Genomic DNA, 17,093 nt, shown 5'->3' with positions numbered 1-17,093 from the left:
ATATAAAAAATTTATATCACCCCAAAAGTTCTCTTGTGACCAGGCCACAAATGATCTGCCTTCTGACCCATAGGTTAATTCAAGTTCAGCAACACGAATATTAGATTACTTGACATTGTTCTAGACATCACATACAACTACCATCCACACATTGTTGATCTAACCTCATTTTTTACCGTAATCTCAGTGTGATTAGTTAGTGTCCTGTGTACTCAAGCTTGCGGATCTTCCCTTCTGTGGGGTCGAACCTGCTGTCAAGGACATCCTGGAAATTTTTGTTTCGGATATTATATTGTCAGCTCTATAAGTCCTAGTTAGGATTTTTCTATATGTCCCACTTCACTCCTGTTTATCTTCATGTTTTCCTCTAAATCTTTAAGTACGTTTCTAACAGTGAATTTAAAGTCTTTGTCTACTCATTACATCGTAGCTGTGATCTGGCTCTTTGTTGACTGACTGTCCCTTTTGTTACAGCTAATATTTTTTCTGTTATTCAAATACTTAATAATTTTTTTACTAAATACTAGAAATTGTGAAAATTTGGCTATTGAGGTGTGGATTCTCCTTTCTTCTTTCAAAGACTGTGGATTTTTTTTTAGCAGCCAGGCCAGTTGCTTACATAACTATCTTGATCTGTTTGAAGCTTGTTTTTAAGGGTCAGTTAGAGTGGCCTCTCCGTAGAGCTAATTTAGCCCGGTTACTAGTGTATTTCCTTCCTGTGGTTTCCGATGCTGTGGGTGTCCAGCCCAGTCTCCACACTCGAACTAGGAAGAGCTGCAACACGTACTCGCTCTGGGGATTTTTCAGTTCACAGCTTCAGAGAAGATGTTACTTGCCCAGCAGTTATTTTTTGCTTCTCATGGGATCCCACCTTATGTATTCTAAATTTATTGCAGATTTTTATTCATTTAGAATATTTTCAATTACAGTTGTCATTAGGGCTTTTTTAAGCCCTTATTGTCTAAATTTGGCCTATAGAGATCCATTTAAGCTTCTATGTTCATCCTCTCCTTTGTCTTTGAACTGAACACACTCTTGCTCTCTAGCACAAGCCATCAATATAATAGATTCACCTTGTACTTTTCCTTCTTCAAGGAGCTCTGATTTTTTTTTATAGCAAATAGTAGTTAGACACCAACATCTAGGCTGTGAAGGCGACTGTTGTTATGAGTGTTGTTTCTCAGCCCCCTCTTTGCTGTTTTAGGCAGGAATTTTTTCAGATCGCAAAATCAGATGGATATTTCCAATTAAAACTTAAGATTAGAAGGATTTTATTAACTTCTTTGATTTTATATTTATATCTTTTTTCTTGCACTAAAAATCTTAGTTCCTAATAATAGCATCATAATACTTTGTTTGCTTTATCCTGTAGTATATTTATGAAGCAGGTTCAAAATTATAATATAAATATTTACTAATAATAAACTACTGAGTGTAATTTAAGATTTTTTTGCAGTTCTCTTTCAATGTAGAATATATCTCTATAAGAACTTCTATTGGTAATGGTGAAATAGCTTATATCCTCTTTTAAATAATTATTAATCTGGGGTAAAAATATTTCAAATATCTTGTTGGTAGAACTAGAAAATGACCCAGAGCATATAAAAGCTGGAGAGGAATTGACCCTTGAAAGAATGGGACTGTACTTGATAATATTTACATTACACAGCTCTTTTTGAAGGGCTGCACACTAGAATTCTAGCAGAGTCTTTTATTTTTTAATATATTTTATTGATTATGCCATTACAGTTGTCCTATTTCCCCCCTTCATTCCCCTCCACCCTGCACACACCCCCAACCATTCCCCCCCTTTAGTTCATGTCCATGTGTTATAAGTTCTTTAGATTCTATATTTCCCATACTATTCTTGCCCTCCCCCCTGTCTACTTTCTACCTACCGTCTATGCTACTTATTCTCTGTAGCTTCTCCCCCCTTCTCCTTCTCTCACTCCCCTGTTGCTAACCCTCCATGTGATCTCCATTTCTATGGTTCTGCTCCTTATCTAGCTGTCCTCTTAGTTTGCTTTTGTTTTAGGTGTGTTTGTTAATAACTGTGAGTTTGCTGTCCTTTCACTGTTCATCTTTTTTATCTTCTTTTTCTTAGATAAGTTCCTTTAACATTTCATATAATAAGGACATGGTGATGATGAACTTGACCTTATCTGAGAAGCACTTTATCTGCCCTTCCATTCTAAATGAAAACTTTGCTGGATAGAGCAATCTTGGATGTAGGTCTTTAGATTTCATGACTTGGAATACTTCTTTCCAGCCCCTTCTTGCCTGTAAGGTTTCTTTTGAGAAATCATCTGACAGTCTGATGGGCACTCCTTTGCAGGTGACTGTCCCCTTATGTCTTGCTGCTTCTAGAATTCTCTCCTTCATTTTAATCTTGGGTAATGTAATTATGATGTACCTTGGTGTGTTCCTCCTTGGGTCCAACTTCTTTGGGACTCTCTGAGCTTCCTGGATTTCCTGGAAGTCTATTTCCTTTGCCAGATTGGGGAAGTTCTCCTTTATTATTTGTTCAAATAAGTTTTCCATTGGTGGCTGTTCCTCTTCCCCTTCTGGTACCCCTATAATTCAGATGTTAGAACATTTAAAGATGTCCTGGAGATTCCTAAGCCTCTCCTCATTTTTTTGAATTCTTGTTTCTTCATTCTTTTCTGTTTGGTTATTTTTTTCTTCCTTCTGGTCCACTCCCTTGATTTGAGTCCCAGCTTCCTTTCCATCACTATCTGTTTCCTGTGCATTTCCCTTCATTTCAATTACTTTAGCCTTCATATGTTTCTCTAATTTGTGACTAAAATCAACCAGTTCTGTGAGCATCCTGATCACCAGTGTTTTAAACTGTGCATCTGAGAGGTTGGCTATCTCTTGGTCGCTTAGAATTATTGGCTCCGGGGCTTTGAGCTGTTCTTGAGCCATATTTTGGTCTGTTTGCACCTGTTATGTATGAGGGGCGGAGACTTAGGTGTTCACCAGGGCGGGGCAACCCAGTCCCTGGGTTGTGGTGCTGTATGTGGGGGTGGGGTCAGAGAGGGACAATGGCATTTGTTCCCCTCTCTCTCAGATTTCTGTCCCCTCTGCTGCTTCCCACAAACAAATCGGGCACTTCTGGTGCTAGTACCCATGTGTGTGGGCTTGTGTACACTCTAGGACCCTGTGGGTCTCTCCAACGAACTCTCTGTGAGCCTGGAAGCCTTTCCCGGTGCCTCAACCCCAAAAGTCTTTCCAACTGGTGCTTTCACACTCTAATACCCGTTGCTGGGGCCCTAGCCTGAGCCATCTGTCTCACTGCTCACTCCTTCGCTTGTTTTATCTGCACACAAATGTGTGACCGCAGTCAGCCAGCCGCCCCGCACCCTCACTGGGTCCACCCTTTGCTACCCTGCACCTGGTATCTGCCTACTTCCACTTGCGCTCCTAGGTCAGTCTGGTGAATCTTTCCTACCGACCCCGCTCCACCACTGACTCCGCCCCTCTTACCGGTCTGGCTGAAGGGTGCATTGTTGTCGGACTTCTGTACAGTTCAATTTTCTGTGTTTTGGCTACGTTTTTTTATTACTAAAACTTTGTTGTCTTTAAATTTGGTTGTGTGGGGAGGTACAATGCTTCCACCTACACCTCCATCTTGGCCGGAAGTCAATTCTAGCAGAGTCTTATTGGCTTGAGGGTGAATTTCTAGGAGCTCTCTAATTTTCATATAAACATATAAATAACCACACAAATCCTGGCCAAACCTCAACACACATGTGGAGCATTTATATCTAATTGGCATTTATAGAACACTCTACCACGTGGGAGTAGAATACATGTTCTTATAAAATACATGTGAAACATTCAACAAGACCAAATACTAAACCATAAATTGCTGTCAGTATGTTAAAAGGATTGCTATCAAGCAGAATATGTTCTGTGACCCATCAGAATTAAATTGAAAGTCAATAACAGGCCTGGCCGGTGTGGTTCAGTGGACTGAGTGCAGGTCTGCAGGGCGGAGAAGGTCCCCCCAGTTGGGAGTGTGTGAGAGGCAACCGATCACTGTATCTCACATTGATGTTTCTCTGCCCCTCCTTCTCTCTCCCTTCCCCTCTGTCTAAAAATAAATAAATAAAATCTTAAAAAAAAAAAAGAAACCCACCCAACTTTATAGCCAAAACAATGATTTATGATCTCTCATGATCCGGCTCTTGACTGTGACAGTGCATTTCTTTCGCAGGTTTGGCTTGCAAAGATTCCTCAGTGAGCTGCACTCAGCCAGAGGATCTGCCGAGGGCTGAGCCTTTTTTCCATATGGTTTTCATCCTTGAATGCGTTAAAACCGGGCTTTCTCACATAGTGGAGGAAGCACATTCCTAAAAGTCAAGTCCTAATAGCCCTTATCAAACTTGCATAAAATGTGCATTCGTTCCATTGGCCAAAGCAAATCACATGGGCAAGCCCAGAATCCTGTGGGAGGGGACTGTATGGGTATGACCTTGGGTAAATCAGTTTTCTCACCTATAAAATGGAGTTTGTTATCCTTCCCCAGAATTGTTGTGTGGTTAAATGAAATGAGATTTACAAGCTTTAAGCTATCAAAATTTCATAAACTCAACTATGGTGTGACCCTTAGATAGGCTTATATTAAATTTATATTGAAACCAGTTAATTGACAGTGTCCGTACACTGTGATATTGTATCCTAAAGGACCTGGCTTTTCAAACATCATCTTAAAAAAGCTCTGTGTCTTTACAAGTTCTGAAAATGACTTGGTCAAGTTGTATCTAGAATGCCATCAAGTTACAGAGAGCTGTACTCTGCAGAGTTTTAACCCATTGGCAAATCATCAAAATTCATTGGGAAGCACTGGAAAATTCTGCTTTTAAACAGTTGAAATATAAACAGTTTGAACTCTAAAGGAAAAATAGCAATGTTTATTCTGGAACTGTAGTCTAAAAGTCTAAGTTTGCAATACTGTGTTTGTTAGTTGTTTGGTAAAGTACTGGCAAAAATAAATCTTAAGAAAAATAGATTACTTGGTATTGAGAAAATAGAATAAACTAATCTACCTCTTTCTCTCTCTCTCTCTGCCTGTGTCTCTGCTGCAGCAGTTAAATGACTTACATTTATGATTCCAAGAAAGGGTCTGTTGATTCGGTTCATTCTTTTTTAAAAAACACTTCATTGCCAAATTAAATTAAAACACGTACTGGAATGGCACTGAGACAGCAGAATATCCACATGCAAAAGAGTGAAGTGGGACCCCGGTGCTACACCATATACCAAAATCACCACCAAAGTGGAACAGCTAAAACTATAAAACCCTTAAAGAAACCATAGGGATAAACCTTTGTGACCTTGGATTAATGCCTTAGATACGACACCAAAAGCCCAAACACTAGATGAGCTGGACTTAATCAAACCTGCATATTTTTGTGCTTCAAAAGACACTATCAAGAAAGTGAAAGACAGCCTTATGACAGGGACAGGTTTAAACTGTGGTTACCTGCTTACCTCTTGGAACAAGAGCCAAAAAACAGGCAGTCCTTCCCTTTAATTTGGAGAACAGGAACTTTTTATTCTCAATTTTTGCTGTCTCTGACAGCTGTGTGATAATTTAAAGTCTTCAGTCACTAGGCAGGCATCGCAAAAGTTTTTAGCCAGGGGAGTGACATGATGAGGTCATTTGCAGACTTGTAAAAGATGGATGATTCCAAGAGGTGGGTAAAAGGCTGTTGAAGATGCTAGATTCTAGAATGCTCTGAGGTATTTGTAGCTTTATTAAGAAGAAAAAAATGCAGACTTCACGGCCCATTAATAGCTTCCTATTCATAAGTTATATCTGATATATCTTGTCAATGCATGGTGCCATTTGCTGATTTGGACTCCGGCCAGCAGTGTCCGTGGTATGGATGTGAGAAACAAATTCACATGGACTGCAGAAGTCCTGTGGAGAAAAGGGATGGCACTGCCACTCTGTCAGTGAGAGAGCACCACCCCCGCCCTGACCCCTGCCTTCTGGGAGCATTTCATCAAAGAAGGTTCTCATTCATTATGCTCAGGTTTGCTTTAGGTGATTCCTTCTTGCAGATAACAAAGAAAAGAATGTTGTGAATGCAAGGGAATGAAAAAAGTGATTGATCTGGTTACCCTCTATCCTGGAATGGTTTAGCACAGACTTTAGGCAGTTACTTCAACAATGTGCATTAAACATTTGCTGTCTTAACTCAGGGTGAGGGTGTCTTAGCAAAAGCAAGACTCAAAGCAGCCTAAATGTCATGCAGGCCTGATTCTCCATGGGGAAGCCGACCTGTGGGCCTGGCTCCTGTGTGCTGTCTCTCGTGCCTGTTAGTTTTCTGAATCAGGGCTGAGCTACATTCACCATTGCCATGCAGACCTGTTCCCTATAATTTGCCACCACAAGCAGTCTGATCCCTGTTCTCCTGTGCCCTCCCCTCCCCTACCCCCACCCCCACTTTACCTTTCCCTTTCTCCCTCTCTCCAATTGACAAATTAATAACTATGCCAAGGCAGAACTGCTGGTGAATATCAATATTTTTCTAATTAATGTCAGAAATAACTTAAAAACAATCAATTTGGGAGAGAAAAATGTCCTGATTTCAGACCATTTTCTTGGTTTCCTTAGATAATTAAGTTGAAAGCCGAAGCCCGGCTGGACCTGCTAAAGCAGATCGGTGTTTCCGTGGACACGTGGCTGAAGAGTGCAATGAACCAAGTGATGGAAGAGCTGGAAAATGAGCGGTGGGCCCGCCTTCCTGCAGTGACCAATAATGGCACCTTACACTCGGTATGTTCCTATTCTCGGATGCAGTAGTCTAACTTTCAGTGAAGGGTGACATTCTTTGACTATGTAGCCAAACCTGATAATGACCAAAATTTTAAAGAACAAAATAATACTTTTGCTAGTAGTTAGAGTATTTTTTTTCTTCAACCTATCACTAATTGAGCTGAACTTGAGTGTAAGAAAGAAAGGGGGTCAGGGGGAATAGTGCTTTTTAAAACAGTTCACTGAAGATCGTATCTCTAGTTGGTTTCAGTGCCAGTTTACCACCCCATTACCTCATTCATGAAGTGGATACTCTTCTCGTCTGGGAGTAGCAGAATAAATATTTTGATCTAGGGTTTTTGAAGTTCTCGGGAGTCTTTTCTAGTGTAAATGAAAATGAGCACCCAGAGAGTTGGAAACACTCTTAGAGAAGGGCAAGGAATGCTCGTAATCCATGGCGTCACCTGTTTGGTTCACAGGGCCCTTCCCGTTCTGCTCCCAATGTCTTTCATCAGGGAGATGGTGTCTCCCACACAAGACCAGGACTCAGGCTCAGGTTTTCCAGTCCAGGGCACTCTCCACTCTGATGTCATCTGGTTAAACCTTAGTTTTTTATGCTGGAGACCTGAGTACCAGGAAGTTTGGTGATTTGCCTAATATTTATGTAGGTGGGTGTGATGATGCCTAGCTAGTCAGGCTAAAGTAATTCCTGTGGCTCCCTCTCCACCCGGCGCTCTCTCTCATCCTGTTTGTTTACTTGTAGCTTTATTACAATCTATATTTATCTTCTTTATTTGTTTCCTCGTATTTATTGTCTGTCTTTCCCTCTAGAATGTAATTGCCATTCCCGCCTGGCTCACTGCTGTGCACAGCAGAGTGTGTGGCATGTAGTAGGTACTCAGTAAACATCTGTCGAAGGAAGAAATGAACGAGTGGATGGACAGATAGAGGGAATGGTAGCAAACTAAAAGCCAGAATTCCAATTTCCCAATTTCCCACTCCATCCACAGTGCCCCTTTAGTGTTTGTGCCCTTCGGATTGGAAAAGGCATCCTTGCTAGAAAAATTGGCCAAAGTTTAAGAACATTCCTAGAAGTTTTATCAGCTTTTTTACATGCCATTCTGCTTACACATTTAAAAAGGATTGTGTACGGATATGCATCTTAAGGAAAACAATCGATTAAAGGTTTGTCTTTGTTTCACCATTAATGCTAACACCACTGGGGAAAATAACACACATCTCGCACTTGACTTTTGGGTTAGAAGAGCTTGTCCTGTTTTCGGGACAACAGAACTGCTCCATGTTGTGGAATAGCTCTTTTTATTGCATCTTTTAAAAGGCAAATCCCCATGTCTTCGGGTCATTCTGTGGGACAGGAGTAATGATGCAAACCCAGGCACAGACTCGCTTTCAGCTTCTTCAGCAGCACCATTGGCAACCAGTCAACCCACGCTCTTCCTGAACTAGCACCTTTTCTGACTGAATCAACCCGGCCAGCACTTACTGCCTAACGATGAGCCGACTTCCTGAGCAAATTGGAGATAAACAAGACTTGGTCTCTGTCCTGAAAGCGGTGACAGCCTGGTAGAGCAGACAGGACTTATAGATCTCAGTAACACATGGCAGCGTGTGACCGGGCTCCTGTATGGCAAACTCACAATCGCTTACTCCTAACTGACCTATTCACCTTGGGAAAAAGTCATTTGCCTCTGGGTTTCAGAGAGAAAGTTAGGGTAAATGATTCTAAGATCCCCTCCAACTCCAGTATCTCAGGATTTTGTAAAGAGCTGTCAGTACAGCCTAGTTCCAGCTAGAAAAATAGAAAAGAAGTTTGCCCAAGAAGGAGATATCATTGGAGGTAGTCCTTCCAGAATTTAACAGGAGATCAGAAAGGGCTTCTGACTGTGAAAGAAGGAAATACAGAAGTGCCTGGTGCAGGGTCTGGCACTGAGTGTCGATTAAATTGGGTGTTTTTGAGAACTGTCCAAAGACATGGACACATATCCTCTGTGAAGGGAGCATTTTGCCATTTCATTCCACTCTTTTCACTAGTTGGTTTTTTTTTTTTAAGATTTTATGTATTGATTTTAGAGAGGGGGAAGGGGGGAAGAAAGAGGGAGAGAAATATTGATGTGAGAGAGAAACGTTGATCAGTTGCCTCTTGAACAGGCTGCAACCCAGGCACGTTCCCCGGGCGACCTTTCGATTGGCGGGCAGCACTCCACCAACAGAGCCGCGCTGCCTGGGCTCCTGTAGTCAGTCCGATGGAGTTTGTGTCTTCCTGCTTGGGGCTGAGGGATCTATTTTGTGGAATCTTTACTAACAATATAAATAAGGGAGAGATGTAGGCACAAAATAGCTTAATGAAGCCTCAGTGTTTACTTAACCTGCTTTTAAATGACAGCACTGAAATTATCAGAGGGAGTTGTGTCTCTTCACACTGACAGCTAGCTGGCCAGCAGTATGAATCAGAAACACACGTTCCGGGGACCAAATTATTTCTTCCATTCTAGATGCCAACGAAAACATTAGTCATCAAGTTTAGAGTTTCCTTCCATCTGGAAAACATGGTTAATACTGCTGTTAGACATCAACAGTGTGAAGTGCCTTAGAGAAGATGAATGTTTTTAAGACACAGTCTATTTACCTTACAGAACAAGGAGGGAACTATACTTAGTTGGATATTAACTCTTTGCCTTCCATATTATGCTGTACTACAGAATGTAGGATTGGGAAGAAAAGAAAGACGATCACAGAATAGAGCAGTATTTTTTTAAAGGAGCACAGGCTGCTGCAGAGTGATTCAGCTGATGGTTAACCAGAGTCTACACACAACTTCACAGGATTGCTGCCATGACCCAGTCAGCCTCACTCATCCCTCCCTTGTCTTATCTTCCTGCCGCCTCTTACTCAGAAACGCAGTTTACAGCCTTGTTTTTGAAGTTACATTAATTTTAGAATGGAAAAAGTTAGATAACCAGACTATTAAAAAAATTAGAAGTACCATAGAGAAGACAATGACCCGAGGCTCCATTCTTCTAACACCCCTGTTAGCAACTTGATGTAATTCCCTCTTCTTTCTATTGTTCTTTTTTAAATGTATTTGTTATAATAATGTTAATTTTGTGGAAAATTTATAAAATTTCCATGGAAAAATTCCCATGTAACATTTCATGTTGCCAAATGGTCTTCATAATCATGTCTTTTTATGTCTCTAGGGTAGTCCATCAGGAAAATGTACTGTGATACATTTAGGTAACTATTCTTTTTTAGGTTCAATATTTAGATTGCCTCTAGATAGACTGGATAATACTCTAAAAAATCTGTATGCACGTTTCTCTTTTTTCATGCTGGGTTTTTTTTTTCTGTAATACGGATTCTTAGAAGTTGTATTATTGGGTCAGTTATCTATAAGTTCTTTGAGTTTGGGTTTTTTCTTGTTCTTTTTATTATTTTTTTCTTCAGATTCACAAACTTAGTCGACACTGTTGACATGACTTTCTTATCTTCAGCCACTTCCCCCGGCTATGGTACAAAGGCATCCTGACATATGCTTCAGTGTGTAGGCTGTCTGAGTATGTGAGCCTTTTGTGTAGTTACGTGGCAGTGAATTCTTACTCCACTCATGATGGTCATCCTGAATAATGCATTTGAAAGGTGAAGAGATTAAATATTTTTAACCTCCAAGATAATAGTTTGGTTCCCATCTGCCTCAATAATGTCTAATAGTCCTTGCAGTCCAGTGGGTTTCGTTTTTGAAATAAGAAAGTCTGTTGACTTGAGCTAATCCCCCCAAAAAATAAACAATGGATTTTTATAATGCAATAAATATAAACTGTAGAAAATTATAAAATATACCTGCAGAAAACTTCAGTCACTTCTGTGTTTACAGTATTTCCAAATGGTCAGTGGTCTTTTTATTGGACTAAACTCCATACTCAAACAGCCCACTTTTTTTAGTGACACTGGCATGTGAAATTCCCAGTTAGGATCAGTTTCATTTAATCCAGTAAGCTTGTATGGAGCTGGCGCAGCTTACGAAACCCTTTGCTAGATGATGGGAATTACAAAGCTGAGTCTGAAATTGGTATCTGTTGAATTGGTATCTACAGATTGAGAGAACCAGCCACATGACAGCAAGGACCAAAAGATGGACATTGGAAAAAAAAGGAAAAAAGAACATATGTAGAGACTTTGACCTCTAAGAGAAGTGTCTTCAGCTATAGTATGTTCTGTGGTTTTCTGCATAGCCATAAGTAAAGTGCCTGACACAGCTCCTTATACTTAGTACATGTTCAAAGATATTCATCTGAACTTCAAGATAAGCTGTTTACCCCATCCAGTCCTATCAACTAAGCTTAAAATACTACTAAAACAAGGGAGTTTGTATCATTAAAGTATCTCTTCTGTACCAGATACTATGTCTTCAGGCACATAGATTATTTCCGTTACTAATCACAGCAATTCTGAATGTGTTTACAGACGAGGAGATAGGCATAGAAGAACTAAACATCTTACCCAGTAGCACACGGGTAGTGGAGAGAGCAGGAGTCCGAGCCCAGATCTGTCTGCCTGTAAATCCCTGCTCTTTACCATCCTTTCTTACCCTGCGGATAACCCTTTATTCCTTTAACCTTTATCATGATTCGTTTTCATTGCTGTGTATTTCTTTTTTTCCTTTTTAAAAATTATCTGTTGAATCACCACCAAATATCCTATTTTCAGTGTTATTGATGGTCTTGTAGCATCTTCAAGTACCATGTGGCCAGTTGTCATTAAAATTTTCAAGCTTTACTGGTATTTTAAAGAGCTTTGCTGAGGTATAATTGACATAAATAGACCACACATACCTGAAGTGTACAGTTTGGTGCATTTGGACATGAATACGCCAGTGAGACCCTTGTTTCCTCATGCTGCTTCCAGCCCCTCAGTCAACAACAGACCTTCTTCTGGTCACTATAGCTAAGTTTCGATTTCCTGGAATTTTATATAAGCCAAATCATACAATATGTACTCTTTGGGGGTGGTAGAAGTCTGGCTTTTTTCACTCAGCTCCATTATTTTGAGGACCATCTATGCTGTTGCCTACATCAGCCGTTCCATTTCTTCTCATCGCTGAGTAGTATGCTGTTGTATGAACATACCACACAGTTTGTTTATCCACTTACCTGACGACAGGCATTTGGTTTGCTTGGGGCTATTATAAGTAAAACTGCTTTGAATATATGTTTTGGGCGCGTCGTATAGTCGGTATATATTTAACATTTTAGGAAACTGCCAAGCTGGTTTCCAGAACGGCTGTGCCATTTTACATTCCCATCAACAGGGTACTGGTCTTCCAGTTGTTCCACAGCCTTGCCAACACTTGGTATGGTCGGTCTTTTTAATTTTAGACATTTTGATAGGTATGCAGTAGTATATTGTTATAATTTTAATGTGTATTTTATTAATAATGTTGGGCATCTTTTTATATGAAGGAGTATTGTCTTCATTCTAGAGGTAGTAGTTATTTTGCTGAGTACAAGAACATGGCTACTGAAACCAATTCAGAAAGGTCCTTCTTACCTGCCTTTGCAATAATAAGAGCAAGCATTTTACAACATCTAAGGAAGGAAAAGTATTAGTACAGCTAGAACGAACAGTCGTGACTGAAGTTCTGTCATGTGACAGGAAGGAAAGGGGGTGAGAGAGAGAGCGGTCGTTACGAAACAGAGCCGTGCAAAAGCACATGGCAGTGACCTCTGCTGCTGTCACTGCAACCTTTTGTCCCCTTTCACGAGAACCAAGAAATGAACTCAAAGGAGAAGGAAGGAATGTTTAGTGTCAAAGGACGTTGCCAAAATAAAATGTTTTGGATTGATCCCCAGTGCCCAAGCACAGTACATACCAACATTCCTTATATATTTTTGGAAACTTGTACTACCCACAGTGGCTTTCATTTTAGTTTTTGTAGATGTATGGATGTTTTATTTTTTGTAATGCCATAGTTTTATATTTAATTTCTTCTTCTCTGTATCTTTTCCATCACCATTTATCCTTCTTATCCGCTCTTCCACCTCCCACCCGTCCCCTGCAGTCACCGCACTGTTGTCCGTGTCCATGAGTCCTTCTTCTTTTTTCTCAATCCCACCAGCCCCTGACCCCACCTCCAGTCAACAGTTTTATTTTTTTAATGTCTATAACCTTTCCTAGAATATGAAAGCAAATTCTAGCACATGATCCTCCTCTTCTATGACACAGTGCCCTGGAGAAAAGGGGACTCATAAGCACGAGGTGATCTGAAAGGTCCAGATTTGAGCCTATTTTGTCATTGACCCAACTGACCATAGAGGAAGTATGTGTAAGACGAGGTGCACAATCACCTCACTCAGTTGTGGAGATTTTCAGTAGGAGTTATAAGTGAGAATATACAGGGATTTGGAAACCGAGGCAATAAATGTGATGGAAAATATGCACTATTTATTCTTCTGGAAAGCCACCCCCCCAACAAAAAAATGCTATACAGTTTTGTTAGAGAAATAGCAGTTAAGAGGAGAGGCTGTTTTAAAACGTCAGTGATAATTAAGAGAAGTCACTTTATTAAGAAGTAGAAGTCGACAATGTAGGCAGCCTCTACCTTGCGGCTCACTGATTCCCAGGCAGCCCCTGACCTGCTCCAGGCACCTCCAGCATGCCCCTGCTTCCCTGCACACTAGCGCCCCGCTGTGGTGGATGTCCACTCGGGGCGGGAGCTCCTGCAGAGCAGTCAGGGAGTCCTCCATCCTGTATCTGAGAGCCTAGCATGGCTGGCGTTCAGTGCACAGTAGGTGTTTGATATTTTAGTTAATTATTCTACTGTGAGGCCCAGTTCTCACACTTCATTCCTTATATCCTTAACGTGTAGACATTGGTGCCTTTATATGTTTGAAAGGGGGAAAGCAGTAATATACAAATAAGTATTTATGTATAGCCAGAAACAAAGAAACCTTTAAGCCTGGTTTTGTTTCTTCTCTATCGGGTTTTTCATCCAAAAAGAAAACACATTATTCCAATAGTTCAGATAGTACAGAGGCATATAAAACCAAGTCAGTCGCCTCTTCTTTCCTCAGTCGTTACCCTTACTCTGCCTCCCTGCCAGATACTCATGCTTATGGAAGTGTTATTTGTACTTTGCTGTCATGGAAGGTACTCTAGGGAAATACATTTTTTTTACACTCAGTACCATCTTTTTTTCACTCAATACCATTTAGTTAATATATGCCTTTTAGCTATAGTGGGTAATATACCTTTAAACTTATTTTAAAAATTATTTTCCTGGTGCTATATTTCAAAAGGAAAGATACCCCTTTTTGTGGTAAAACACATATAACATAAAATTTACCCCCTTAACCATTTGAAGTATACAGTGCAGTCATGCCAGGTACAGGCACACTGAGGCAGCGCCGTGGCCTCCAGCCCCCTCCAGAGCTCTGCGCCTTGCAGTGGGAGACTCTGTGTCCCCAGCCCCCGTGTTTGGCGCCAGCATTAGACTTTCGTCTCTGCGAATTTGACTGCTCTGGGTACGTCATGTAAGCAGAGTCAGACAGTATATATCTCTTTGTGACTGGCTCATTTCACTGAATGTTCTCAGGGTTCACTATATTGTAGCATGTGCCAGAATTTCCCTCCTTTTGAAGGCTGAATAATATTCTGTTGTTTGGATTTACCATAGTTTGTTCATCCATTCATCCGCTAATGGATACTTGGCTTGCTTCTACATTTTGGCTATTGTGAAAAATTCTGCTGTTAACATTGGGGTACACATATGTATTCAAGTCCCTGCCTCGAAATTCTTTGGGGTATGTAGAAGTGAAATTGCTGAATCATGTGGTAACCCCATGTGAAATTTTTTGAGGAACTGCCGTACCATTTTCCAGAGCAGGTGCACCGTTTTACATCCCTGCCGGCACTGCACAAGTGTTCCGGTTTCTCCACTTATCGCCACCTATTTCCAGATTTTTATGCTGGCCATCCTCACGGGTATGATATGGTATCGTATGTGTTGGTTTGCATTTCATTTCCCCAGCGGTTAGTGGTGTTGAGCATCTTTTCATGTGCTCATTGCCCATGTGGATGTCTTCTTTGGAGAAGTGCTTATTCAAGTCCTTTATCCATTTTTGAATTTTTTTATTGTTGGGTTTTATGCATTCTTTATATAGTCTGCATATTGATCCCTGATCAGATACATGATTTGCAAATATTTCCCCCCACTCTGTGGGTTGCCTTATACTCTGTTCTTTGATGCACAAAAGTTTTTTATTTGATCAAATCCAGTTGACCTGTTTTGGTTTTTTTTTAATTTGTTTCTTATGCTTTATCATATCCAAGAAATTGTTGTCAAACCCAGTGTCATGAAGCTTTCCCCTTATGTTTTCTTCTAGGAATTTTATAGTTTTAACTCTTATGTGTAGGCCTTTGATCCATTTGAGTTAGTTTTTATAAGGTAAGCATCTAACTTCATTCTTGTGCGTGTAGAGAGCTAGTTTTCCCAGCACCATTTGTGGAAAACACTGTCTTCCCCATTGAAGAGTGTTGGGATCCTGGTTGAAACCATTTAACTATATATGTGAGCCTGCATTTCTAGGCTTTCTGTGCCCTGACTCGTTGTCAATGAGTGTCGTTCATCACAGTTTAGTCAGTAGTCAGTCACTCCTCCGCTGATGGTTGTATAGGTCGTGTTCCAGCTTTTGCCGCTACCTGTGCAGTGCAGCAGTAAACATCCTAGATTACACCCGGTGGTCCTGCACCCTGGTGCTTTTCTTTCTCCATAATGGATGTACAGAAGTAAAATTGCTAGATCAGGTGGTATGTTTAGTTTTGAATTTCAGTAAGCAGGTTATTTTTTAAAGGATGTGTCAGTTTACATTTCTTCAGGCATAGATGAAAGCCTGGTTCTCAGCGTCCTTGGTAGCATTTAGAGATCTTTTTACTGTTCCCCAATACTATTGGTTTAAAATGGTAAAGAGTCTTTACTAATCAGTATTTAACAGTGAAAAGTAAAAGGATACTGATAAGTATTTCTTACATATCTGAAAGACATTTACTCTTGGTTTTAAAAAGAAAAAAACCTCTCTCCTTTCATAACATAAAAATGCAAGTGACCCCTGGCTGGTGTGGCTCAGTGGATTGAATGCTAACCTGTGAATCAAAAGGTTGTGCGTTCAATTCCCAGTCAGGGCACATGCCTGGGTTGCAGGCCCGGTCCCCAGTGGGGGGCACAAGGCAATCACACATCTATATTCTTTTCCTTTTCTTTACCTTCCCCTCTCTTTAAAAATAAAATAATAAAATATTTTTAAATGCAAGTGAAAACAGATACTTATTTCTGTGTGCAGTTGAATAAGTTAATATTTTGAAAGAATCAGGCTTTAAGTGTTTCTCTGGCTTTCAACCATTATCTTGAAGTAAGCAAGCTAGCCAGTGGCTCCTAATTTTTCCTAGCTTAATGCAGAAACCGAAAGGGAAGAAGGAGAAGAGTTTGAAGACAACATGGATGCTTTTGATGACAGCAGTTCCAGTCCTTCCGGCACCTTGAGAAATTACCCACTCACCTGTAAAGTCGTTTATTCCTACAAGGTTTGTATTTCTTTAACTTACTGCTCCTATTAAATTGCAACTGTACCCACCCAGCCTCTTATACTGTGCTTAACATAAAACAGGTGTTCAGCTAATATTAGAGGCAGTGCCACATGATGGCAAAGCATCTAGGCCCTGATGTCAGAATGCCTGGGTTAAAACCCGTCTCGGCCACGTAAGGAGCTCTGCGGCCACACCAGTCCCTTAGTCTCTGGGAGCCTTGATTTTCCTGTCTGTATTATGGGGGAAATATTATAAGGCTAATTTGGGATTAAATGAGATAACCATACCAGGGACTTAGCCAGCATGGAGGACAGTGCCTGGTACATAGTAGCTACTCAGTAAGTAACTGTGGAAAGGATAAATGATGTCAGAAAGGCAAGAACAAATGGATCCTCCTCTGGCTCCCATGCTGGTGGAAGCCCTGTTTTTAAAGGGCAGCAGCCACAGACAGGGCAGCTTTCCTCCCATCACCCCCGTCGCTGGAGAGCCAAGAGTCAGCCTTGTTTACACCTTGATATTGGTGCTTTCCAGACTTTTTAGTTTAGCATCCTTTTATTATATATTTAAATGAAAAATACTCCCTGCTTTCTAAAAGAGTTGAGGTTTTTCCCAATGCTTACTGTTTTGATAATCTTTTGAGAATCACCTTCCAAGATACTTGGAAAGTTGTTATAGAGTGTTACATAAAACAAGTTTTGGGATGTTTCCCCATCTCACCTCTCAATGG

General features: G+C 40.6%; 1 protein-coding gene across 2 annotated transcripts in view; it reads left to right on the top strand.

Moving 5' to 3' along the window:
* FCHSD2 (FCH and double SH3 domains 2) overlaps positions 1 to 17,093 on the top strand; it is a 221,250-nt gene that overhangs the window by 194,265 nt on the left and 9,892 nt on the right. For both annotated transcript variants that reach the window (XM_037135754.2, XM_037135753.2), the window contains exons 13-14: positions 6,629 to 6,790; positions 16,229 to 16,363. In XM_037135754.2, coding sequence (XP_036991649.2) covers positions 6,629 to 6,790; positions 16,229 to 16,363 — 297 coding nt within the window. The remainder of the gene's footprint in view (positions 1 to 6,628; positions 6,791 to 16,228; positions 16,364 to 17,093) is intronic.

This window comes from Artibeus jamaicensis, unplaced genomic scaffold (genome assembly GCF_021234435.1).
Source record: "Artibeus jamaicensis isolate MK-2021 breed Jamaican fruit bat unplaced genomic scaffold, CSHL_Jam_final contig_64, whole genome shotgun sequence".
Classification (NCBI taxonomy): domain Eukaryota; kingdom Metazoa; phylum Chordata; class Mammalia; order Chiroptera; family Phyllostomidae; genus Artibeus; species Artibeus jamaicensis.
The sequence above is the reverse complement of the archived record's forward strand: the minus strand, read 5'-3'. Positions and strand labels throughout refer to the sequence as shown.